Source organism: Suricata suricatta, chromosome 2 (genome assembly GCF_006229205.1).
Source record: "Suricata suricatta isolate VVHF042 chromosome 2, meerkat_22Aug2017_6uvM2_HiC, whole genome shotgun sequence".
In the NCBI taxonomy this organism is placed as follows: domain Eukaryota; kingdom Metazoa; phylum Chordata; class Mammalia; order Carnivora; family Herpestidae; genus Suricata; species Suricata suricatta.
This window is the reverse complement of record NC_043701.1, coordinates 182,607,352-182,633,930: the sequence shown is the minus strand read 5'-3', so window position 1 is coordinate 182,633,930 and position 26,579 is coordinate 182,607,352. Positions and strand designations below refer to the sequence as shown.

At 48.2% G+C, this 26,579-nt stretch overlaps 1 protein-coding gene across 1 annotated transcript; it reads right to left on the bottom strand.

The window, feature by feature from the left end:
• Positions 1-3,724: 3,724 nt before the first annotated feature.
• On the bottom strand, positions 3,725-26,224 carry LOC115276591. Its single transcript, XM_029920636.1, has 6 exons — positions 26,023-26,224; positions 25,387-25,645; positions 22,539-22,683; positions 22,332-22,407; positions 20,457-20,589; positions 3,725-4,031 (listed from the first exon to the last, which is right to left on the bottom strand). The coding sequence occupies exons 1-6, from the start codon at positions 26,222-26,224 to the stop codon at positions 3,725-3,727; spliced, it is 1,122 nt and encodes a 373-aa protein (XP_029776496.1).
• Between the last annotated feature and the right edge of the window lie 355 nt (positions 26,225-26,579).

Genomic DNA, 26,579 nt, shown 5'->3' with positions numbered 1-26,579 from the left:
GAGTCCTCATTAGGTGTGATCTCGCTGCTGATCCCGTATTGTCTTCCCATGTCAAGGAAATGTTCTCCTAGTCCTGACTTATTAAGTTTTTATTAGAAATTGATGTTGAATTTTATCAAGTGTCCTTTGGGACTTTATTTAAGTTCTTCCTCTTTTAATCTACCAATGTGATATATTTTATTAATAGATTTCTGAATATTAAAACATTATTGCATTCCTGAAATAGATGTGTGTAGTATAAGAAGCTGTTATTCTCAATTTGCTATATATTATTTAGGGTTTTTTGTTCTTTGTTTCAATGGCTACGGTCTGATCTCGCCAGGTACAAGCCCCACCCACTGTCCCAGCCTCACCTTTCCAGCGAGATGGGTCTGGAATTTTCTGCCTTTTTGGGTTTAGATTCAAGGCCCAGCTAGCTACATAAAATGCACCAGGAAACATTTTCTCTCTGTGCTTTGCAATATTTCATACAGGAGAGGGATTTGTTCTCATAAGTGAAGTCCCTCACCCCCTAACACTAAAGAATTCTAAAATTATTCTGGAAGAATTAACAAAATACTGAGTAATAATGGAAAGGGACTAACAAAGAGATTCATTTTAAAATCTCACAAAAGTGTAATAGTTAAACCATAAGCAACTTTTGAAATTCCTCTCCAAGATTATTAGCCCATGGACGTTTTCTCCTTTCTCAGTCAGACATGAAGATTTTTATTTTCTTCAGAAAAATCTTCCAGTCACTGAGTGGTCCACTCCTCCACATTAGTTCTTAGCATTTCTTTAGAGTTTTTTATTACCATTGAGTTATCCTAGTATCTTATTTTTGTTTATTTCTCAATCATATTCACTAATTCTTTATTTTATGTATTTATCCTAAATCAGATGTCCCAGTTTATCTATTTGAATATGTATCTGCCTATTTTTAAAGTTCTTGAATTTCTCAACATCACTATTTTCTATGTCCTAATTCATAAATTTCTCCTATGTGATTTTGCCCTTCTCATTTTTTGAACATCCCTTGATGTTTACAGACAATATTAAGTGCTCATTAGGTTATGCATTGTTGTTGAGTCTTGTTTTATAACAAATAGACTTAGTACAATGCATTTGACCTTGAATTAACTTTGAACTTCAACCCTTAATATTTTGTATGTCCTTATTCTGTAAGTATTCTGGAATTATAGATGCCATTCTTATTTTATACAATGACCAGTGGGAGAGTATCACCTTAATTTTTTAAGTATATTGCAATTTGTGTTACATTTTGTTATTAAAGCTTACATCTAATTTGTTGTAGCTCTGGATGTAGCTTGTACAGTCTGGTCCGTAAAAGAATTCATTAAATCTTTCCTTGTGTTTAAGGTATTTTTTGTGATCAACTTCTCCAAACATCACACGGGCATCATCCTCTTTCTGTGGATGGTATAAAGATCACCATAGTTTATGAAATATTGAATAAGCTCTATTTATTATATATATGACCCAATTATTTACTTCATTGCTTATTTTTGTCCACTTGTCTTGTATGCTACTAACTGTTCATGTGAAAGTCACTCACTATATCACTTATGTCTTTGTCAGTTTCTTCTAGTATTTTTAATTTACTACATAGATTCTAATAATCGTAATATTTTACACATATGGGTTCATTATTCATACATCTTCATGGTGAATTTTACCTTTCAGCAATATAAAAATAATTCATTTGAAACCATCTAAGCCCTAATTTTAGATAAATGTGCTACCACTTTTTGGTTTATATTTACCTGATCTTCATTCAGCCATTATCTTTCAATCTTTCTATATATTTTTTAAATTGTAGCTGTGTCTCTGGTCAGTAGGTTTTAATTTGATTCTGTTTTCAATCAAACCTGAAAGCCTGTCATTTGGGGAGTTTGGCTTTTTCATATTTATCTCTGGACTTATTCTGTTATGCTTTATTTTTTTAATTCTTCCTTGTTATTCATCTTTTGATAAATATTTTTCTTAGCCCTTTTTTTCTTCAGAAACTTGGACTATAAATCCTGTTTTTATTCTGTGTGTTGCTCCTCATATTTCTTTCTTTCTTTTTTTAATGTCACATACTCTTCTCTGGTCCGAATTAACACCAGTAAACTATCTACTGCCTCTTCTTAAGTAAAACAGAAATGCAGCGCACATTTGCTTTTCCCTCTCTGTCTGATCTGCCAATTTTTGCTCTTACCTGAAAGCATAAATCAGATAATATTAAATTATTTGCCCAAGCTATCCATTTTTGCTCTCAATAATTGTGTGTGTGTGTGTGTGTGTGTGTGTGTGTGTGTGTGTTGGGGATGTTTTTAATCACATGAGCAACAGGTATTCACACTCTATATATTTTGCCAAATTCATTGTTTATCCCTTTTCTTTGACCCTTTGATTTTCCCACCCTTCCATAGTTGGTTGTAGTCCTTTTCAGAAAGGACATGTGAATGGTATATTTTCTGGATTCTTTGCATATCTGAGAGCATCCTTTGCTGTAGCCAACATACATGTCAACATGTATGTTTCAGTCAACATACATGTCACAGGCGCCTTGCCTCGCCCAGGGGAGAGAGAGGCTAATGAGTCCTTATCTTATGGGTTTGCAAACTAACTGAATGCCACCTAAAAAGCTCACATTTAGAGTAAAAATTCAAGTAAAGGGTAGAGAGTACTTAGGTCAAAATATTTTTCTATTAAAGTTCTACACACATTGATGCATTGCTGTCTTTATTATTGCAGGAAAGTCTACCAGCTGTCCACTTTCTCCAAAATATCTCAGTTATGGTGTAAGATAGAAGAGTATCAGAATTGAAAGTCGTTCTTTTTTTTTTTTCAGGTAAACTGTCCAGGTAACTAACTAACAAAATTAAAAAAAAAAAAAACAAAAACAAAAAACATTAGAAGGGCACCTGGGTGGCTCTGTTAGCTAAGCATCCAACTCATGATTTCAGCTTAGGTCTTGATCTCAAGGTCCTGAATTCAAGCCCCATGTTGGGCTTTGCACTGAGCATGGAGCCTATGCTCGCCTTCAGGAATTGCCATTGTACTTATATGGTATCTCTTGTCTTTCCAGGTCTCCTACTTTCTCTTTTATCCCTTTATTTCTTTATCCCTTCTCTCTGAGCTTCCCTTAGTTCTCACGTCCATTTCCCGCCTCTAGTTGCAAACTGCAGTTATAAGTTCAGGAATTATTTACTGGTTTGTAGCCTTTGAGGGTCTTGTTTTCTGCCATCTTCCAAAAGTCCTGTTCTGATTTCATGGAGTTCTCTATTCCTTGCTGTCACTTCATTTCATGGAAGGACATGGGCTCAGAACTTGTGATTTTCTTGTCCTAAGTCACTGTTCTTTGCTTCTCCTTACAGAGGACTGTTTCTTTTTGCCCATTTTCCAGACATTATGGATTCTGTCACTAAGCAGTGTTTTAGGCTCCAATGGAAGGACACAGAGAAAGCTGAGGGGTTCTCTAGACATGCCTTGTCCCACGGCTCACCCAGCCTGCCTGAAGGCTGCCTGGCCTGAATTTGTTTAGGAGCCTGGCTCTTCCGGGAGTGTCCATTCTCTGCTGGCCCGGTTGTGGCGGTGTCCAGATGAGCTCTCCTGCCACCAAGTCTCCTGGTCATTAGCCCAAACACACCCCTCCTAGGGAACAACAGTGCAGCTCTGCTGGGGTCCTTTCTAGATAGTTAGTTTCCTTCGATGGGAAGACAGGGCACAGGACACCCCTTCACTCCAGACGGCCCCCTATGCCGAAAACGTAGGCAAACACCTTGAGTTTCCGGTGCCGAGATGCCACCGCGGCATCTCTCCTGGCCTTTCCATGTGTAGCAAAGGCCGCTGGAGGTCTGCAACTGCGCACCTGCTGAAGGCACCCAGGGCCAGAGGAGAGGGGGGCCTTGCTGCCCACTGCTAACCCCAGAGACAGAAGCCATGGCCGCTCTTGTTCCAAGGGGGTCCCCGTGCTTCCCAGCCCATCACAAAAGAAGAACAGTCCGGTGGGCCTCTTGACCCAGCTCTTCCAGAAAGACACTGGCCTGCAGAAGCCAGAGAAGCAGAGATGACTCTAGCCTGTGCCTCCGACCCCCTTCCTCCTTCTGCTGTGCGCAGGGGGGGGGAGGGGGGACGCACGCCTTCGCAGGGAAGGAGGAGAGCGAGCACTACCAGGCTCTCCGGCAGCACCTTCTGGCAGGAAGCAGGACTCCAACAACCGCTGTTGGCTTCCCCGGATCACCCTGTTCTGGAAGGAGCCAAGGCAGCAACCTGCATCCAGAGTCAACACGCCTCCCCTGCCTCCTCAAGCAGGACCAGGCCTTCTTTCCTTAGGAAACATTTTGATGCGGGCCCTGCCCGACTCCAGGAGCATCCGAGGCAATGATGTGAAAAGTACACATGACAGGAAAACAGAATGTCCTCTAGACAGTCAACGACATCCCGAGACCAAGAAGGTAAATATGTACTTTCTCCTCACCCTTTTCCACGTTGTGCCTTTTTTAACAGAAAAGAGCCCCTTTTGTCGCGGGGCTGCTGGGAAGGCGTTGGTGGGCCGCCGAAAGTCTGCAGGAGCCGGGAGGGCGGAGGTGCAGGCCTGCTTCATCTCGCCCGCATCGATCGCCTCTAATGAGCACCAGTGCAGCTGCGGCTAATGGTGGGGCGACTGGTGTTAAGGGCAAACGTGGGAGAAGATTATCAGCCCAAGGGGCTTAACAGTTGCTGGACGGCCCGGAGCCCTCGGGGCAATGATGCACTTGAGAGGTCACTGAATCAAATGAGGGGAAAGATTCAGTGCCTGCTGCCGGAAGAAATGCAGCAGAAGTGGATTTTTTTTTTCCAGCAGAGACTACAGGCATCAACAAAACCCTCACCGTCTGCTAGTCATTAGTCCCTGACCCTTCGCCCGATAAGACGGCTCCGGTAGAAGCATCTCGTCCTAATTATGACTCATCAGACGGCAGCAATCCTACCCAATTAGTGGGGCTTAAGCGAGGGGCACTTGATATAACAAGGGTCCGTGCCCTGCGTGAACCGAGGACGGACAGGCGTCTGCTCAGATGCGGGCCACCCGGAGCCTGCTCCTTACCTGGGGGGGGCCAGGCTGCCATTTGATCTGATTTGCCTGATATTTAATTCACTGTGTTGCCGGCCACCCCCCTCGGAGATCTGACAGGGGCCCGATTAGTGGCCATAAGAGGTGCAGAGGCCAGTGGTCTTCAAGAGACAGCTCACCAGCAGACCCTACAGAATGCTTGCAGTCAAATGTTAGCACAGAGAGGAAGCTACAGGTATTAGGGGAGATAAAAAAAAAAAATGACTGGCAAATGCCTTCAGGAGGTCAGGCGTGTTGTGCATTCTGAACTTTAATAGCATAATGGAGTAATTGCAACTCGGGAAAGAGCCCAGACCTGGCAGGAAGGAAGGGTGTGCTGAAGCTAGGAAGGGCTGGGGGCGGGGGGCGGGCGGATTATAACGTACGTCCTCTGCTTTGCCAAAACGCCCAAACCGCTATTTATTTTAATGCTGTAAATAAGCAATTTAAATAGTATCCTAGTTCCATAATAAGTAACATGGCAAAGTGATACCCTGCGGTTATAACAAATTATTTATTAGGTTTTTTAAAATTCTAAGGCAGAGTCTTTGTAACCAGGAGATTTCCGTTGGGTCAGATCATTAAAATATATGGGTGTGGGTCTGCCCGGCCCCCCCAGTCCCACGCCATGACAGGGAACATTGATCTCTGAAACAGAACCGATAACCGCATGTTCTCTGTCGCATTCTCCACGGCCCAGGGAAGGTCTTGCGAAGCGGTTACCCCCCGGAAAGTCACACGCACCCCAAAACCCACCCTGGGTGCTTCTTGGAGGGAACGGGGAGGAAGGAGGGAACGGGGACCGGGGCCGACGGCCTGAGAGACCTCTCTGCTCACCAGCCCCGGTGTATGCGCCTGCCCAGAGCAGCTCCACCCAGGTAAGTTGGGAATGCTTGTTCAACCCTGTCTAAGAGAGCACTGAGTGCAGTCAAGTCCACGACCAGCTTTTTGAGGAATGAAAATCATGAAGTGCATTAACTCTTACCAGTAGAGCATAAAAGAGATTAGAGGCTGAGATAGCAATTATTAATGAAGATGCGTGTTCTTATTAACACGGTATTTTTTTATTCTTCAGTAACATCTTCATATATCTCGCTTGAGAATCCTTCTGGCAGCCCAACGTTAGGTGCTCGTGGATGTGCAAAGAGAAAGAAGGGCGCCCTCCTGACCACAGAGGTGGGACAAAATCGGAGAACACTACAAGTGAGGAACTGGCGAAAGGCACAGACAGGGCTCCAGTGCTCAGCAAAGGAGCCCCGAGTGCTGGATGGTCAGAGGAGAAGGTCCTCAAGAAACATGAGAGCGGGAGCCCCGCAAGCCTTGGAGAAGTCATGGGGGGTGGGGAGGGGCCCAAGGAAGCGCAGAAGGGCAGGGATGTTGAAGGAGGACATTAGGACAGCATGTAGCGGATGCTCCCAGCCACATGAACAAAATAGACGTAGCCACGGAGTGAGACGGATCAAAATATGGAGAGGAAATGTAAGGGTACCTTTCTGTATTCTGCGTGCTTCTCTTTATTTCTACATATTCTAAAGTGAGCATGTCTTCACTCTTTGAATCAGAACTATAAATTAATACCAATAAACTGTATAGACTGTGAATGAACATGTCCATCTGGACAGAAGGTGAAGGACAGGTGTGGGGGAAGGGAGGCTTGTTGAACCAGAAGAAGGAGGTCCAGGGAGTCAGACAGAGGAGGCACACCTCAGCGCAATGCCTTCCAGAGGTAGCTCACTGTCACCCAGGTCAGGAAAGCATCCTGTGGAAATGCTTTGTCTTGTTCAAGTCCACATGGGTCCGAAGGCACTGGCTCCCCGCTGCCCTGCACGTTCACTTGCCCAGTGATGCAGACTCCATCCAGTTTAGAGACATGAAGGATGCTTGGACAGCATGGAGCTGGTGAGCACATGCAGGTGCTTCCGACCCATCCAGGGAAGGCAGCAATTAGGGTCAAGTTCATGGCCTGTGTAATGCATCTCCATGTGCCTACCTCTGAGCGAGGCATGCAGTTCACACAGGGCACAAGAGCAGATTTCTGCTTTCAGAAGCTAGAAGCATCTGGGGAAGTTTGCATTCTCCTTGCCCCATTTTGGTACACCCCTTGATTGTCCACGTCTATGACACAGAACCCCAGTGGGCAACTAAATTCTCGTCTGCTACAGCTCAAAGTTATCCCAGGCTCCTTCTGTCCCTTAGCTGGGTCCCAGGTGACCACAGACCTCACCTATGTACAGAAGACACTTCATCTCAAATGAAATGCTAAGAGGCTCCCAGTCCATGGAGGGCACATCTTCTGGGTCTGCAACGGATTCACAGGTGGAGATCACACGTCCAATATTACGAAGCTCATTAGAGAACACAATCTATCCAAAGCAGTCCCTGCAAAGTGGGAGGCACTTGGCCATGCAACAATGAAGACAGCTCCTCTGAGTCTCACTCAGTGCACTGCTCAGTGGGATGGTGCCAGGTAGACTGGGAGGTCCAGCCCATTGGGCTCCCATTGGACCATAAGCCACATATCCCTGAGGCATGCCAGTCTGCAGATCCTGGTGGCCTCAACCAGGACACTCTTCCCACTTCTAATCATGCCTTGCTGGTGTGGAACATCACTTAGTTGACTATCAGCAGCCATCAAAACACGGGTCTGGTCTTAACAGCCATAGTTTCTGAAGCAAAGACGCATAGGGAAATAGACATGGTGAAGGAATAGGAAGATGAGTCGGCCACAGCAAGACAGTGGCAGAAGCCATGAGACAGTAGAACTCCCGTGTCCTACTTCCCAAGCTTGATCAGGGAAGCCCATCCTGGACATGCAGGACACCAGTCCACATGACAGGCTGCAGTGGTGGGACCAAACACACCTGGGCCAAGTCCAGCCAAAACTTTGTCCAAGGGCCATCCTTGGAGAGGCCCCAGTGGGTGGGGTGGGGGCCCCAAGAGTGAGCTGTCAATCTGCACACAGTGTCAATGCACATCTGAACCAACAACGGTCTCTTCTCAAATGGATCAAGTAAGACAGGGGCTAGAAGTTCCCCAACACAGAGCCCACTTCCCGTAAGCAATGGCAGCCTTCACTTCAGATTTCCACGTATGAGAGCCCCAACCCTACTTCAGTGACAAACAAATTAAAAATGGAAAGAATTGGGGCTCCTGGGTGACTCGGTTGGTTAAGCGTTTAACTCTTGATTTTGGTTCAAGTCATGACCTCATAGTCAGATGAGTCCCGAATCAGGCTCCACACTGGACATGCAACTTGCTTAAGATTCTCTCTTCCTCTCCCTCTGTCCCTCCCCTGCTCATGATCTTTCTTTCTCAATATCTCTCTCTAAAAACAATTGAATCTAAGTAGTGGTAATCAAATAGAATTTATCTTGTATGAGAAGTTAGCTAGATTTCAAGATCCTTGGTAGATTCCACTAAACACAGAGGTTTCTGGCAGATGGGCCAGGTGTCAGTGGAGTGCAGGGAAGACTTCGGGACAGGGTCCTGGAAAGGGCTGTGACAGAGCAGGCAGTGCTTCCTTATCACAGATGCACTGATTTTTAGAATCCCTGACTAAATCCGTGATCTTTCTTCATGATACAATATGCTGAAAATATGGCCAGAGAATGGCTCCGACTAAAAATAACTACATTCTGTGGACCATGTGGACGCATGCAGAAGAAAATCTATCATTTGCAAAGACTTTTCATTATATTCCATTATTCCTATACATCAGGTTAAGTAAATGTGAGAAGGCTGTAACCAAATGAGCTGACAGGCATGGAGCATGGCTGAGGGGAGATGTATTGGCATTTCGGCATGAACAGCTCGTGGTTTTATTTCAGAACGACCAGTGAGTAGGAAGATCAGTGCAGAGAAACTGAAAGGACCATCCCTCCCAGACACGGCATCCCTCGGCATCCATCTCGAGGAGACTTAATCGTGCAACCACAGGCAAGGGTCCCACGCGGATCCCAGGAGGGGGCTGAAGGCAAAGTTTGGTGCCTGGAATCCTACTTTCTCTTTGCCTTTCATAAAAACATTGAGGCTCCAAACAATGAAAAGTCACACTTACTGACCACAACAGAAACACTGAAAGACTGAAATGCTTAGATGCAGGAGAATCTCATGGCAGAGCTGTTTCACGTCTTGAAAGCAGTGGAGATCACACACATCTGTAGAACTGAGTAGAAGGAAACACACATGCGCACACACCCCCTCAAGAATGTGTAAGACACGTTAAATGTGAATAAAATGGCTGGATTGTATCAACATCAATGAGTCTACCCAAGATGTTACCATGAAAGGAAACGAGAGTGAAGAATATGCATAATGTCTCTGCATTGTTCATTACAACTGATGTGACTCTACGGTTATAGTAAAATAAAATATGTTGTTTCTGAAAAACCAGCCACTGCTCCAGCTTAGGATCTGGACATCACAGAAACAATCGTGTAGGGGGACCAGCTGGCTGATTTTGTACTCATAGCACTTGCAACTTCACAGCTAAGGGACTGTTTTGCTGTCCTGTCTGCTTTGGTTCCTGTTCCCCCTTTTCCAGACCTTTCCCCCTGGGACCCTACTCTAGTATTAGATTTGGTTGCCCCGCAGGAGGGTGAGCCATGGCCGAAACAGCCAAGCCCTGCTCCTGTATCTGCGCAGCCTGACATACAAAGTCAGTCATGGTGGACATGAAGAGACGTCTATATACTGGGGTTTTTAACCTTTAAAACGCAAGAATCATGGGAGCAGAAGAAAGCAGTTGTTTTCACTTGTTTGTTTTTAATCTCAGAAATACAACTTTTGGCTTACCATCCTTTCTCTTCCACCCCTGCCCTTCTCCATAATAAGGTTTCTCTCTGAGCAGCACTTTTCCTCTCCAGCCTACGACAGACAACACCAAGCCTGGAAACTGGAATGGAGCAGACGTGCTCCTTAAAATGCTGAGGAATATTACCAACGTCTACCATTTCTATGATTTGCAGATCGCTCTTCAGCTCAACAAACCCGGTGACCAGGAGGTGCCACGTTGCCAAAACTCAAGGAAACTTTCTGTTTACGAGCCAAGTGACAAGGCCAGAGTCAAGACTGATGTCCAGTTGTACAGCAGCTTTCTGTGACTCGAGGTTTTCACCCACTGTCAACTTGACTTAGCCTGACTCAGATTCTCCATCCAATTGTCATTTATCCTGAATGTTTTAAATGTTTTTGTTTATTGTATAATCTTCAAAGTCCCCAACACACTGGTGGTACTTCTGGAGCAAAGCTAACCCTACTCTTTGAATCCACCACTTACAGAAACCGAATGAATGAACAAAACCATAAAGGTGCGTAGTGCATCCTAAGCCCAATAAGTAATGTGTCTGAAACCCGTGGCTTCAAGAAACACCATTTCCAAGACCTAGACACATAAATAGCATGTCTAGACACTTTGACAGCAGTTAGGTTAAAAACTAAAGAAGTTCTTAATTTCCACACTACCACACTATACCCACTGGAACTCTTTGGGACGTAAGTAACAACTTAAGCACAAAAAACAATCCATTAGCCTCAAATAATCTGGAAAGTCTAGGGGCAGAGGCAGGGTCCACTTCCTCCATGACTAGAGCTCAAGGTTCAAGCCAGCCAGATGGACAACTCCATCCTCCAGCTATTGCTTCCCTCAGGCAGATGTTGTCCATAGCTCTGAACTTTGGTCCTTACAGTTCATGATCCCAGAGAAAGTGCACTCCTTTCCCGAAAGCTCCAACATAAGCCCAGAGGACTCTCTGTGACCCAGTGGGATCTTGAACCCAATCTCAAGACAATCACTCATGCTGTGAAGGGGTACTCTGTGTACTCTGATTGGAGGTCAAGTGCACACATTGAGGCTCTCCAGGCTAAAAGGCAGAAGGAGGGGGCTAGCCCTCAGGATTTGAGTAGACCATTTTTGAATGCAAAACCACTCGTTACTCAACAAAAAGGATGCTGAACAGACAAAAAAGAGAGGTCTGCTAAGCACATTTATGTTCCCTCTGATGGTTGGTCAAAAGGCGGACTTGTGTAGCTATTTCAGCAGTGGTTCTACTTGTAAACTTAAACTCCTCCAACCTCGCAGTTTAGGTTCAGACTGAATAGAAAGAAAACTACAGTTACAGAGAATTTAATTTTTAGAACTGGCAGAAGAAAAGAAATGGTAGGTGAGGGCCCAAACTCCCTGCTTTGAGCTTTAAATTGACACTTCTGAAGACGATGATGGCTTTATTATGTTTTTTTAACTCAACCTCATTGTTACAGTGAAAACGTGCTGTGGGACCTGACTGCCTTGGAAAGGAAGATTTCCGTATTGCAGCTGTTGAAGCACGGACTATTTTTGCTCCCAAATCCATTCATTATACTCAAAGAGAAGAAGCCATACAAAAACCCGAGTGTGATTTCCCTCCAATGTTTGAGAAGCACCATGTTTATCTAGAGATAAAGGATTGCAGGGGAAGGCACTTTAAAAAGGGCACTGATTAATACAAATAGTCTCTTATTCGCCAAGAACCACATATACATTTGAAAATAAATAACTAGAAGGAATGGTAGTTTAAATATTTTGAAAAATTGTCCTGTTTCAATTTCTTAGAGGTACCACATGGTATCTATACAATTCTTTATCTTTTGGACCGTGGAAGCCTCCTCTTTTAGGAATAAGGATCTAAAAAGTGAGGACTCAAACATTTGGATTTTTAAAACTCCTGTGGAATCTCAAGATGTCTTACTCATCAAGGCTTTTTTGGTGGCAGTGACAGAAATCATCCAAACAGGCTGGGGAGAAAGAAGGGATGCCCGATGCACGCAGCTGGGAAGTTACAAGGAATGGGTGAAGACAGCTGGATCTGGAAGCCACCCTCTAGTTTCCCCCAGCTGAACTTCTCTTTGAGGCCAAGACCAGAGCTTCTGGAAGCTTCCAGGCTCATATTAGCCCAACTCCCCCACTAGCAAGATAAGATTTCCTTTAACTCGCTCAGCTTTGATTAGACTTAGATTCCATTTTGTCACTTGACCACATGGAGATGTACCACGTGACCAGAAAACAGGGCACTATGATTAGCCCAGGCTTAGGGCCAGCCCCTCCCCTCGGTACAGGGGGCAGTATGCAGTACATCCTTGAGATCCAACCCAGGAAGCAGGACTTCGAGTCAGAGCTCCAGGTTGGACCAGTGCCACCCAAAGTCAGGTCAGGGGAGCAGTGCGGTATGTGCCAAGACAAGCCTTGCCCGTCGGCCCGTGGCTTCCTTTACTGAGAAAGTCTTGGTATCCAAAAAAAAAAAAAAAAAAAAGTTGTATTGAAAAGTGTGTTCAGTGACATATTTGTCTTCATATGTATGGGGGATGCTTCTGGACAGTCCTTTGATAGATACTGAAGATGCAAAAATGAAGAAAAACACACAGACTGTTTCTTTACCACCGGGGAACAGAGATGAGCAAAGACACAGCTGAGAACGAGTGATGAGCTTAGGCCAGGACAATAAAGCAAACCCCAGAGTGAAGGCTCTATATTCTCAGTGGAAAAGGAATCCACTTTCCAGACCCCGCAGGCCCACCCTGAGCTGCACCCCAGCGGCAGGCCCACCCTGAGCTGCACCCCAGCGGCAGGCCCACCCTGAGCTGCACCCCAGCGGAAGGCCCACCCTGAGCTGCACCCCAGCGGCAGGCCCACCCTGAGCAGCACCCCAGCGGAAGCTCCACAAGGAACCCAGTGGGAAGCTTTGCCTGGAGGCCCGAGTAAGGCTGTCATCAGAATCCTAGCTTCTCGCTTCTGGCTCCAGGTTCGAACTGGTCTTCCGTGCTAAAGCTCGGGACCTCACCTTGAGCTCTCCTCTGCTTTCAAATATGAAAAGCCCTCATGGACCATTCTGGAGCCATGCCAGAGAATTACCCTTGCTAATTACAACGAAATAGAGTGTGTCTGCACCATGCAGCAAGCTCCTGCTATCTCTACAGCAACTCTCAGAGAAAGAGCAATCCAGAGTCATATTAGAAGAGAGGGCTAGAAGTCTTGTGCTTGCTCAGGAATCCGAGAGGAAATTCACATCTTTACTTTTGTCTGCCAACAGACACCTTTACCATGGAGCACGCCCTTTCTGTCCGCAGATGGGTCGGGTGGCGGAGGACCGGCTCCAGCCAACAAACCCACCTGAATTCCCTGATTCTCGCCTCTCTGAGGAATACTGAATCTTAATCATATTTGTTGCAGATACACATCAATTCTATATTGTTCCAATCAAGGAGATGTCACCTCCTTGGACCAAGGTATTAAACATTCACTTCACATCTCTCTGCTTCCAAGATTGAGTCTTCCGTCTGTGGAGACACTGCTATTTTGCTGCTGCCCCAGACCTTTTCTGCCTCTGGTCGCTCTCTGGGTTCCTGAGTTCTGTCCTGCACTTACCTGCTGGCCTCCAAAGGCTTCGCCTAGCTCTTTCCTTGCCCATGACATTTTAGGGGCCCTTGATGCCTGGTCATGCCAACAGCCGGCCCCAGAGTGCTTTGGTGTCTATTGTAAGGGCCACAACTGTCCCGTCCTTCCTGAGGGCCTTTGCAACAGTGAGCGCCAGGTCCAACTACTTCATGCCCTTCTTGTTAGTTCTTGCTAATGAGAGGCAGAGAGAGAGAGAGTAAGAGGAAGGAAGAAAGGAAGGAAGGAAGGAAGGAGAGAAAGAAAGAAAGAAAGAAAGAAAGAAAGAAAGAAAGAAAGAAAGAAAGAAAGAAAGAAAGAAAGAAAGAAAGAAAGAGAAAGAAAGAAAGAAAGGAGGGAGGGAGGGAGGGAGGAAGGAAGGAAGGAAGGAAGGAAGGAAGGAAGGAAGGAAGGAAGGAAAGAAGGAAAGAAAGAAAGAAAGAAAGAAAGAAAGAAAAGAAAGAAAGAAAGAAAGAAAGAAAGAAAGAAAGAAAGAAAGAAAGAAAGAAAGAAAGAAAGAAAGAAAGAGGGAAGGGGAAAAAAGAAAGAAAGATCACAATAAGCTGAACAAAATTCTAAGTCCTGCCGGGAGATACTCCAAATCTCCACTAACCAATTCTCAATTCTCCCTTCCTGGCATCTTAACTGCTTCGGGGTCTTCTCTCGGTCAGGGAGAAGTTCAGTGCAAAACAAAAATCACAGGAAAAGCATCAGTAACAACGAAATAGAAAACATCAGTCAATGAACACAATCAGTATAAAGTTCTCTCTGATTAAAAACAATACTGCATTTCCTTAATTTCCCACAATGACTCATGGAGCGGCAGGACACCTGGAGTGGAAAATCAAGTGCTGAATCACGAGCCGCATGGATCAAGGTCTTTCATCGAGGAAATCTTTAGCTAAGAGAGAGAGAGAGAACATCAATCAGATATTATTTCCAATTATTTTTCAAATTGAAACAGAGAAAGAAAACACACACACACATAAGCCTGACATGGTGTTAGCCAAGTTTGTTGCTGGAAGGAAAGTCCTTGCTTATATTGAAGTAAAGTTCTGAAAATAAGCAAAAAACAGATTTATTGATTTTGGGGGAGTCTGGGTGTAAAAAAGAGAAAGAATAAAGAAGTGCTCTTTGCCCGCTCTGTCCAAATGACATCCCAAGTGGCCTCCCTAATGGTGGGGGAGGGGAGGGGGCAGGTGCCTACCCGGGCACATGGACAGAACTGCCCTAAGGCTAGGGCTAATGGTATTGGCTGAGTCTGCTGTAAGCCTCTCTTTTCTAATAGCTAACTTTCTATGTGCGAGAAGACAGACAGATATTGATTGGTCCAAATGCCCTTGAGTTGACAACATCTGAAATGAAAATCCACCAGGCTAGCACAAACTTTCTGCAAGTTCAATTTCTCGAATCTGATTATGACACTGGGCTGTGAAACCATTCACACATGTAAAAGGCCTCTCTTTTGTGTACCCCCACTTGGCACCTGTAATTGGAGGGAGTTAAGTGGCTTCATCAAGCTTGTTATTCAAATGTCGGAAAGAAGGAGGGCCACAGTAGGCTAATCTGGGGGCGATAAAGGAGCGAGCTGTTCTCTTGCTGGTACAGGGCTAATGGCAGGAATAAGGTGGACAGAGGCTTCGCCCAGCTTCCGGCCTGAGACACACATTACGCACTGCTCAAACATACATTCTCTACGAAGCTAATGCACAAAGTTGGCTCGGAACACCTATGGAGATTCTCCTTGGTTTCATAGCGCGGGCATTTGGTAGGAATTACAGCTCTCGCTTTGCTGTCTCCATTATTCTACCACAATTATTTTTCTTCCCCTTTCCTCTCCCCTCCCAAATCAGATGCTGAAGTTGCAATTCACAAGGGTTAAAGTCTTGGGAATCGCGAGGTTTCCAGTCCTCTGTCAGCTCGTCTTAAACGCACCTCTGTAGTCTACAAATTCCTCTTGATCGATACATCGACTGCGGTATAAACCTTAAATAAAGCACGTTAAACTGGAAGTGCACCCTGTGTTTAGTCTTAGTGGGTTACTCGGAAACATAAAGAGGCAACCCCTTTCAGAATTGGTGTCCATGTGTTTGCGCCAAAGAAACTGCAAATGGAATACACATTAAATTTATTCAGTCATTGATTGGAAATGCTGATCCTTTATGGCTTCATGTTTCTTTGCTCATTAATCTTAGTTAACCCTCTCAAAACAATGCCAGCTTTGGGGCTCCAAGTATAGAAAACCCACCATGCAGAGAGGGCAGCCTTTCAAGGCAGGCTTGACTCCCAGCATCTGTACATCAGCCAACAAGCTCTATCTTAGAAGATGCCACTACTTTCCTTCTAAAATATTAAAACAAGAAAGAAGCAGCCTTCTGTGAGCCAGAGTGTGTAGAGGTGGGGGCTGGAAGAAGAGGAAAAGGCTGTAGTGGAGCCAAGTGGGAGGCCCCAGGGAACGGCCCAGTCTCCAGAGAGTAGAGGCATGGCAGCAGGAAGGCTCAGGTACTGGTTGCCTTGACATCAGCCATCACAAGCCATGGTCAGCAGAAGCCCAATGTCACCCATGACCAGAGCCAGCCCAGATCAGGCCCAGCAAGTCAGGGCCGTGGGACATGACGGCCCAAGAAGAGGTCTTCTCCAGTCAAACCTCTGTCTGGGATTGAGATCGTGTATCTAGATACAAAAGAAACATTCTCATATGCAATCTTGTGTTCCCTGCACCCCCAGTTTGACTGATTCATAGGCCAGGGATCTTCTGCTTTTCCACCAAACCAAGAGAAATGCCTTGCATCCTTCCTTCCTTTCCTGATTCTCCACCTCTCTGAGGAATACTGAATCTTTATGATATTTGTTGCAGATACACATCAATTCTATATCATTCTAATCACAGGAGATGCCACCTTCTTGGACCAGGGTATTAAACATTCACTTCACATCTCTCTGCTTCCAAGATTGAGTCTTCCATCTGTGGGGACACTGCTGTGTTGAGGCTGCTCCAGACCTTGTCTGCCTCTGGTCACTCTCTGGGTTCCTGAATTCTGTCCTGCACTTACCTGCTGGCCTCCAAAGGCTTCATCTTACTCTTTCCTTGCCTATGACATTTTAGGGGCCCTTGAATGCCTGGTCATGCCAACGGCTGGCCCCACAGTGCTTTGGTGCCCGTTGTAAGGGCCACAACTGTCCCGTCCTTCCTGAGGGCCTTTGCAACAGTGAGCGCCAGGTCCAACCACTTCATGCCCTTTCCATTAGTTCTTGCAAATGAGAGGCAAAGAGAGAGGCAGAGTCAGTGAGGGAGGGGATGGAGGAAGGAGAGGAGGAGGCGGAGAAGAAATAGTACAAAAACTTGAACCTGAAATTCTACGTTTTTAATTCTAAAAGAAATACAAAAAACTCCTGGGGAAAGAATACTAACAGTCAAGACCCACAACAGCCCAAACGACAAATATTTCATAAAGCACTCCAGGCCCTACCTGCAACCACGAAACTTCACATTTAGCACATCAAACCCTCACAAATGGAATCTGGAAGGTAAACGTCCCGTCTGAATTCATGAAAAGATCAACATCTGAATATATATTAAAGATAAAGTCCAAACAATTCATGAAAGGCAGCAAAACACCAGCCTAACTTCTGGGTGGGCGCAGAAGCCACTGCCCCTGAAGGAGGAGCAGACCCCTTGGGAAGTGTGTGCTGAGTGATCTCTGGTCCGGCTGCATCCAACAGGCACGGTTTTAAATGGCAGACTGTTTTATTGGAAGGAAAACGTTTATCTCTCAACCCAGAAAAATACGTGACCTCAGCACACAATAAAGAAACACAGCCCACAGCTAACACAAAACTTTCCGACGAGAGGCGGGGAAAAATCTCATCATCCCCATATGCCTGATCTTCACGTCTCTATAAGCTTGGAAACAGCATTTGGGGTCTTTCCAGAGGGGTCTGATTTGGAAGCACCTCAGACGCCCAAAGCCAGCCGTGGGCACAGGACTGGAGCCGCATTCACCGCAGGGCTTTCTAGAGCAGGGTGCCATGTGGTGGTAAGTCCTTATCAGGGAAGGTCACCGGTCAGACCCGCGGGGCTTCTCGCCGCCTGAGGCCGGACCTCTCGGCGCGCTGGCTTCGGTCGAGGCTCTGCCCCTCTCTGCCCAGGTGGGCTTGGACGCGTCCTGTGATTTCTTCGGGCCTCCACCCTCGACCCGACAAGGAGAGGCTTCCAGCGTGCTACTTAGGGCACGTGCCCCTCCTGCGCTACTCTTCTTCCTCAGCTCAGCGCCGAACCCCTTCCGTCCTCTTCCAAAGAGCAATCTGCCTTCCGCGGAGGGTGAGATTGACAGTTTTAAGAATAATTGAATGATTGGGCATCGGGCTTTGAAGTCTGTTCCAAAAGGCCAGTGTAAATGCCTTCGGGAGCAGTGCTCATGCGGCCGCCCAAAGGGACTCTGGGGCTGGGGGGTGGCGCCACAGGCACAGGGGAGCCCCGCCCGGCTGCGCGCAAGGTTCGCTCTCCAACTCCATCGGAAAGTCACACCTGAGCAGGAATGCCCAAACATCTAAAGGATTCCTTTTTTCCCTAAGGAAGGCCAACCCATCACCCAAATGTCTGTGCCAAAAAGGAGCAGGGATGCAATTAAACACCCTTGAACTGCCCCATCTGTGAGATCCCAGGTCTGTGGCCCAGCGTTTGCTTGGCCATTTATAGAGGGCCCTGCCCCAGCCTGGGTCCTAACGACAGGCCCTTCATCACACTCCTGTGGATCCTGTCTGACAGTCGGGACCCCTGGGATTGGGAATCCTGCGAGCTAATTGAGTAGGCAATCCCATCTCAGCGAGCTGCTGTCACCGGGAGGGCCCGGGGCTCTGCACAGCCACCCTTGGACAGCGGCTCACGGATCCGGGCTCGGGCACGAGGCGCCTTTCTCGGCTGAGTGCTCCGGAGTCACAGAGTCACTGTCTGCTCAGAGGCATGGTCCCACCGGGCCCCCACGACGGGGCCAGCTCAATGCCCGGGACCAGACACAGCCTGCACTTTGCCTTCCGCGAAGGAGGAAAATGCTTTTTTGACTGAGGACAAAGGATTCACTGGAAACAGCCTTCCTGTGTTTTCACATCTGAACACCATCTACTACGGTGAGCTTCTGGAAAAGGGAGCCTCACTCCAGGCAGAGCCCTCTCTGCCTCCCCCTGCCTCTCCCTCTGCCCCTCCCCCTCAACTCATCCTTTACAGAACAGAAAGATATTTCTTCTAATTTCCAGCAACGGATGTTCTTGTACGGTATTCACAAAAATGAAAGAGAAAAGAGGAAATTTTAAAACACCTCTAATTCTAAATCCGACTTCTCAGAGTAATCAGATTTTGTTTTATGATCCTAATTTTTTTCATGAATGTATAGATCCTTTTTTTATATAACTCTTTTCAAGAAAATTATGAGTAAACTCTATGTTCTCTTTTGTAACTTGGTTTTGATCACTTATCAGTATAATCTGGATAATTCTCAAGTCCCTGGATATTTTCTTTCAACATCACACCCAGGACCCAGGTTAGCCTCCCCCCAGTGACCCGACCGGCTGCTGCCGCGCATTTAGAGAAACAAAGCGTGAGGAGCATCCTCAGGCTCACGATTCGCACGTGGACGTGATTACTTCCTTTAGGATAAATAAGGAAGGATCAATGCAGACAGAACTGGGTTAGTCCAAATGCTGGGCCTTTTTTTTTTTTTTAACATAGACAAGAAAACATTTTTTAAAAATAGATGTGTAAGCTAAATAGTAACTTGGTGAGTTAGTAAGTCATCGCACCATTTCTCAGAGCACCTGCCTGCGTGAGCTCCTGGATCACACCACTGTCCCATGGGGGCCACCTCTTCCTGTCCCCGTGTGGCATGGCCAGCCCCTTTCCTGCTTCCTGGACACCTCTATTTTACCTCTAGTGCCAGGAGGATGGGGCCACACTCTCCAGACAAGGAGAGTCACCTCCACCAGGTGACACTGCCCTGGCCACTGTCATTTCCCCCTACTCTCCAAAAAGTCCCTTCTTAGTTCTGCCCTTGCGGTCCCAGGAGGTTTGCCCTGACCGAGGGCAGGCGGTCCAAGTCTGACTTTGCCCAGGTGGCCAAGACTCCAGCGCCTGTGTCTGCACCTGCTCCTGGTCCAGGCTCCCGCTCCATCTTCACTTTCTGGTTGTCTTTCTCAACAACCAACAGCTTCATTGCAAAGCCCAGACAACCTTCCCTTTGGGACGGGATATTTTTCTACAGGTGCGGTGACCATTAGTGTGGAGCGCCTGGCCCTGGTCGTGGCATTAACTGTTCCTCCCGATCACACACCATTGTATGTTATGTATGTGTCTCCATCTACTGCGACCTTCTCGGGCTGGTCTCCTGCCCCTCGCCTTACTCCAACATGGACCCCAGAAGGAGGCATCTGTTTGCTTGTTTTATTTTTGAGAGAAAGAAAGAGAGAGCAGGGGACAGGCAGAGAGAGAAGGGGACAGACCATCCTAGGCAGGCTCCAAACTGAGCAGAGAGCCCGATGTGGGGCTCAAACTCATGAACTGTAAGATCATGACCTGAGCTGAGATTTGACGCTTAACCGACTGAGCCCGCCAGGTGCCCCTCTTTTAAACTCTAGACCTGAGTGTGCACTACTCTGCTCCTGAAACCCTTCTGTGGCTTCTGCCATCCCCAGGGACAAGCCCAGATGTGCCCACAAGCTCTATAATGTCCTCTCCATCTGGCACCCTCCACTCCCCAGGCCCCCTCTCTGCACTCCCCTCCCCGGCCCCCCTGCCTCCCCCACCACCACCTGCACACCATGTTCTAGATGGCACCCTCTAGTGGGCAGCCTCCAGCCACATGCGGGTATTCAGATGACCCAGAACATACTTCAGGAAAAATGACAGGAAACGTCAGTTCCTCAGGCGCACTAGCCACACACGCTGTGCCCGCAGGCTGGGCGTGTGAGCAGCTTCCCCACCCTGGACGGCACAGACGTAGCACAGCCCTATCCCTGCGACAGGCCCTGTCGGACGGCGCTGCTCCAGACCTGGAGAACACTGTTTGAACCAAGGTCTTTCTCCAAGGGGCCTCTCTCCCGTGGCCTGGGGAATCTGGGAAGATAAAAACAAATCCGTTCTCAGAATCCAACCCCATGGTGAATCCAAAAGCATCAGTCTCCCTCATTTAATGGATTGAGTTTGTTCCTGACTTGCCCCACCTGCTCTTGGATAATCAAGACTCCTACTGTAATAAGCTGATTACCCCTCAGCTTGCCCGATGGTAAATTCTAATTTTCTACCGTGTATGTTTCTAGCAGGAGGCTCTCTCCACCTGCCTGATGCCCCAGAGTCTGACCTTGTAGGCTCTCCCATCAGCTTGGGTTCCTGGGTGCATCACAAACAAGCTTCATCCTCCGTGATCCCCCAGAGCCCCCACCACGTCCAGAGACCGGCCCCTCTTCCATTCTGCAGGTGGACCGGAGAGGTCATGCCACCCGCTCTCTCTCAAACAGCCCCCATTACCCCTGGATCCGGGGCCAGTCACAATCCCGTGTGGCACACGTAGCCACCCAGACTACGTGCATTTGGGAGGGAAGCCAGGAGTTCAGCTCTCTCTCACCTACCATTCCTGAAGTCTCACACAAGCTGGCCCCTCTTGTTAAGACATGAAAGGCACCGGTTAATATAAAAAGGAAGGGAAAGTTATCCAGGGGAGGAAACAAGCCAACGGTCGCCATGCATTAGTGCCTAATCACCAATTAGCGCGGGCCTTTCGGTGTGGCCGGGCGGAGGGGAGGCGTGTAGCTGGAGCCAGGGGTCCCAGGGCGGGTGAGAAGAAGAAAGAAGCACGAGGGATAAAAGGCAGAGGGCCGACTCCGAATCCCACCCGGCTCCGAGTTTGCCCAAGGCCCACCCTGCTCTTCCAAACACACTGGCCGGCTTTACAACCAACCTACACGCTGAACATTTTCAACATCAAAATATTCATAACGAGGCACCTTCTCGAAGTTCTCCTGGGAGACGTGCCTTTGGTTAAGGAATTCCTCGCCCAGGAAAGCAGTGGGAAATCCTGCAGTAAGTGGGCTTGTTAAGATCAGTTGGCAGGGTCCCAGCAGGCTCCTCAACAGTCGATGAGAATCACTAAACACCCTCGTAAAGAGCGCAGTGTAATTCCACGGACCCACAAGAAAAGGCAGCGGAAGTTAATTGGTGCCAAGAAAATAGAGCCCGGACCCTGGACTTCCTGGAGAGCACTCGCTGACCAGAGGGCTTGGCAGAAATCACAGGGACACTTAGCAGTGACAATTACCAGCTCAGCCTGGCCTCTGGAGCCCCTGAGCCGCCTTGAGGATCACAGAGAAACGGTGGCTCTCCTCCACGGCCCTTTGAGAGCCCCGCTCCTTGAGCACCTGGAGGGCCTTCAGAGACCAAATCAAATGCATTACTGATGAGGTTGGTGAGGCGGGGGAGGATGAGGTGCCTCTCACATGGTCCTCTGCATGCTTTCCAGGGTGGAACTAGGTGCCCTCGGAACCCAGGCTCACCCCCAGAATCCAGGGTGCACCCCCAGAACCCAAAGAATGTTCCAGGAATCTGGGACCCATCCCCGAAACCTAGGCAGTGCCCCCAGAACCTAGGGAGCGCTCCAGGAATCAAGGACATGCTCCGGGAACTGAGGACCCACCCCCAGGCAGCTCTCTCTGCATGGAGCAGGGTGTGGGGAGGCCGTGCAGGAGGAAACTATGGAACCAGTGGAGAGCTCATGGCTGTAAGGGAAGAATGGGAACTAAGTAATTCCTCTCTGCACACGTATGCCCTGGCTTCTCTGTCCTTCTCTGCAAGTCCAACCTCACCGTCTGCAAAGTTCCTTCCCTCTGTGGTTGTCATTCTGGACTCCACTTCCCGAGGACTGGCTGTGCACCTGTCACCCTGGCGGAGGAAGAGGTCATGATGCGGGGGTGCACAAGTCCCTCAGAGGCACACAGGCGTCCCTCTCGGGCTCACGCGGCAGTTCCGCAAGAACACTCGTGATGGGACCGAGAGCCCCCTTCCTGACTCACCGTGGCCCCGGGAACTGAAGTGGACGCTACAGGCAAACTCATGCATTTGCCAATTTCCTTCCTGGAGTTGACACAAGGCAACACTGAGGTTTGTCCCATGTGGAAAAACGCCTCCTGCAAGCACTGGAGAGAGACGGCTGACCCACTGCGGAAAACAGATCAAAACACCAGCTGAGGGCACCCTTTGGAGGGTGTTCACTTGGCGACAGAGAGATTCATTTTAATTTTTTTAAAGATTTTCTTAAGTTACTTCTTTATCTTGAGAGAGATAGCAAGAGCAGGGGAGGGGAAGAGAGGGAGAGAGAGAATCCCAAGCAGGCTCCGTGCACGGAGCTGGACACACGGCTCCAACTCACAAACCATGAGATCATGACCTGAGCTGAAATCAAGAGTCAGACACTCAATTGACTGAGCCCCTCAGTTGCCCTGAGATTCATTTTAATTTCTTAGGCATATATAGTTTACAAGCAGTGTTGGCTTAGGAGAAGCGGTCTTATTTATCACATGCTTCCGGAAATAGTGAGGAAGGACACTTCCATGCTGTCCCACGGACTCAGTGACAGGACAACATCGCCCTGAAACAGACTGACCTGAAGACCTCGCAGTGCGTGCTGGCTGCTGTCCAGCTGTAGGGCCCAGGACTTGTTTCTCCTTCACCTCCTCCCCAAATACCCAGCCATCTGGAGTCTGTGGGCTCTGTCGTGCTAGCATGATTCGCCTTTATATCTCCACCCAGGTGACACCCTACATGATGCACAGCCAGGCCGTGGGCTGGCGTAGACGGGGGCTGTCCGAGCCGGTGACTGCAAACACTGCCGGTGCTTGAGGCTCCTCACCACTGATCGGCTGCCCGCAAGGCCACAACTTAAAAACTTCAGCAGAAGTAGATGGGAGGGGCTTTCCTTCTTCCTCCGCAAAGAACTTGAAACTGATGAAACGATAGAAATGGGATTGGACGTCAACCATCCCTGCCCCGTATCCATCATTACATAACAGCAGAATGACAAAGGGTCTTCACCCAAGTAAAGGATGATAGTCAGACCCACACCCCCTGAGGGCCAACCAGTGGGGAACACCATTTTGCCCTGACACCATGGGTTCTAATACCTCACATCTTAAACCCTAGACCCTTAAAACTGTAATCAACCAAAGCCCACTGGCAGGCTCTACATATTTATAATTGAGTCATATGTGAAGACAAACCGAAATGATTCTCTAAGATAAAAATACTCGAGGAAGAAAAATTCATATTATATCTTCTAGACTTTAGGGTTAGGGATAGAGTTACATTTTTGGTTAAATGTAAGTGCAATCCATAAAAAAAATCCACGGTTTATTTGGCAATCCTTAAATCTGGGATGAACGGATACATAAAAATTTCTGGAGGTGAAGGTTATTCCCTTTATTCTAAGGCGAATGGAAAGTCAATGAAATGGCACAAGCGAAGGGCTGACTCCATGGTTTGAATTCTACAAACCTCAGGAAGGGAAGGCAGCCTGGGTGTGGGCAGAGCCAGGTTCTGGGGACAGGTGCCCTGTACTTCACTCGACCCGCAACCCTGCATGCCTGGAATGTTCCGTGTTTCCAGGCGCTGGAAATGTAGAAAGGAACACTGCATGGCCCCCAGCCCCCGCAGGGCTTCCCACTCTCCCAAGGAAAGCAGAAAACAAGCAGGTAATTGAGGAAAATGTCTACCTAGGTCGGGAGGAGGGCCAAGGGGTAAAAACAGCAGCGGGGGAGGGGGGTACCTGGGGGCAGGGGGAGCAATTTCAGTTGTAGCAATAAATCAGGGGAAGGTCTACACTCCTCGGATCCTTTCTGCATAGTTTGAGACTTCTACCAGGTTGGTGTCCCCTAGTTGGGACCCCGGCCAGGGTTGGAAGTTCAATAAAACAATGACAATGACATTCAGATCGACAGTACATTCCAGAGTGCATCCCAGGATTTGGAACCGGCCTCTCCCTTCACCCTATCTCACCCAACCCACACACCCAGCTCCCCCAAAATCAAGGGATCTTAGGATAACCTTGACATGAGGTCGCAGTTGAAGGTTCTGGTTCATGTATTTGAGCAGAGAGCCAGCTGTTCGTTCTAAAAGTGGTCATTAAACAGCACAGGGGTTAGTCAGGTTCTAGAGCTTGGGGAGAGCAAGTCCACGTTCTTGTCTACAGTCTGTGGGGGTTCTAAGGACACAAACTAAGATGACACGTGAGAGTCAATGAAAGAAGGGTGTGCCACATAAAGTCCAAATCTTTTCTGTCTCTGGAGATTTCAGAAAGAGGTGATATTGAGCCTGGGGGTTTGCAGAATGAATAAGAGTTTTCCAGGCTGAAAAGCGATGGATTGGCATTCCAGACAAGGAGAAGAGCTGATGCAAATCAGAGGTGGGACACACACAGAAGACCTAAGGACGGCCAAGTCGTGCAGCGTGGCCAGAACGTAGTTGTATGAGCAGGAAGGGACAGAAAATGAAGCTTGCGAAGGGTGTTGGAACTGGATCATGAGATCCATGCAGTGCCACACGGAGGCTGCCAGGGCCAGGCCCCGGGCTCCACAAAGACCTCACTGCATCAGAGTGAAGCGGGCATGGGAGGGGAGAGGCTGGTTGGGAGGGAGTCCACAGGCAGGGAAATCGATGGAAGGCCATTGCAGTAATCCTGGGCAAGATGAAGGCTTGAAGTGAAGCAGGGTAGTAGAGGTACAGAAGATTATGGGACAGGGGTGTGGCCTGGGAGATGGCCATCCTGTGTGGGGGATGAATTAGTCTTCCATTGCTGCGAAACATCAGCACAAAATTAGCAGCTTAAAAATATACACACATGGATCATCTAACAGTTTCAGAGCTTACCTGGATGCACTGCTGGGCTCTCCCAAGGCTGCCGGCAAGGTGCCAACTAGAACAGGGTTCTCATCCGGTGGTTTGACTGGGGAAGGATCCAGTTTTCTACTTGCACGGTTATTGGTAGAATCCAATTCCTTACAGCTGTAAAACCAAGAGATTTGGGTTTGGGGGGGTGCTGCTGGGGGTTGCTGGGGGCTGCCTGCGGTTTCTGGAAGCACGTGTAGTTCCTTGGCTTGTGAGGGCCCCCAGAGTGACCACTTGCTTCCTCAAAGCCAACAGGGAGAGAGAAAGCCCAGCAAGAATGCCAGGACAATCTAAGGTCACGGAATCATCTGCCTTTGTTGTGATTACAGTCAGAAGTCCACCACAGGCCCCGCCCACACTTGAGGGGAGGTGCTAGGGATCATGGGGCCACCATAGAGTCTGCCCACCAGGGGAAGGTCACACTATTCAGTGACAACAGGGTGCAGGGCGTGGAGGAAAGATGAGCTCCAAATTATTGGGCCAGAGCCTGTGCATCACCAAACAGCTCTGGTTCTCAGTGATGAGAACAAGAACAGAGAGCCGAGGCCATGGAGAGCAGATGGGATGCAGTTCCAGCCAGTGTGGACAAGGGCAGTGATCTCCCTGAGGCCTGGAGACTCTCCCACCGCAAATACATCCTGTTTCCTGCCAGGAACCAGGAGGGAGAGGCATCGATATTGCCGCCGAACAGGAGCACGTATGTGTGACTCCACTGGCAGGAGATGGCCAGAAAAGGTGAATCCGTGGAGACAGGAAGCAGGTGAGCACTTGCCTGGGTCTGGGTGGCACTGGAGGGTGGCTGCAGCGAGACACAAGCCATCTTTCCGGGTGATGGAAACGTTCTACATGTGGATTGTGGTGTCGGCGGCCCAACTCCGTACGTCTGCTGAAAATCCTGCACGTGTCCTTTGAAATGCGTGCACTGATGACACGTAAGCTGTCGCTCAACCCTGCTGTTCTAAAAACACAGCTGCTACATAACACTGCACGTGGCCAGGGTCTGGCTGGTCACGCAGGAAGGCTGCACAAACAGGTAGGTGACACCGTGCACGGCAGCACAGGCCCACGGTCCTCCCAGGGCACTCGGGAAGAGGGACATGGCACAGCCAATCCGGGAAGAATGCCAGGCAAGCCTGCCGGGCCCCCCGCCCCCACGGTCAGTAAGAGATACTCCA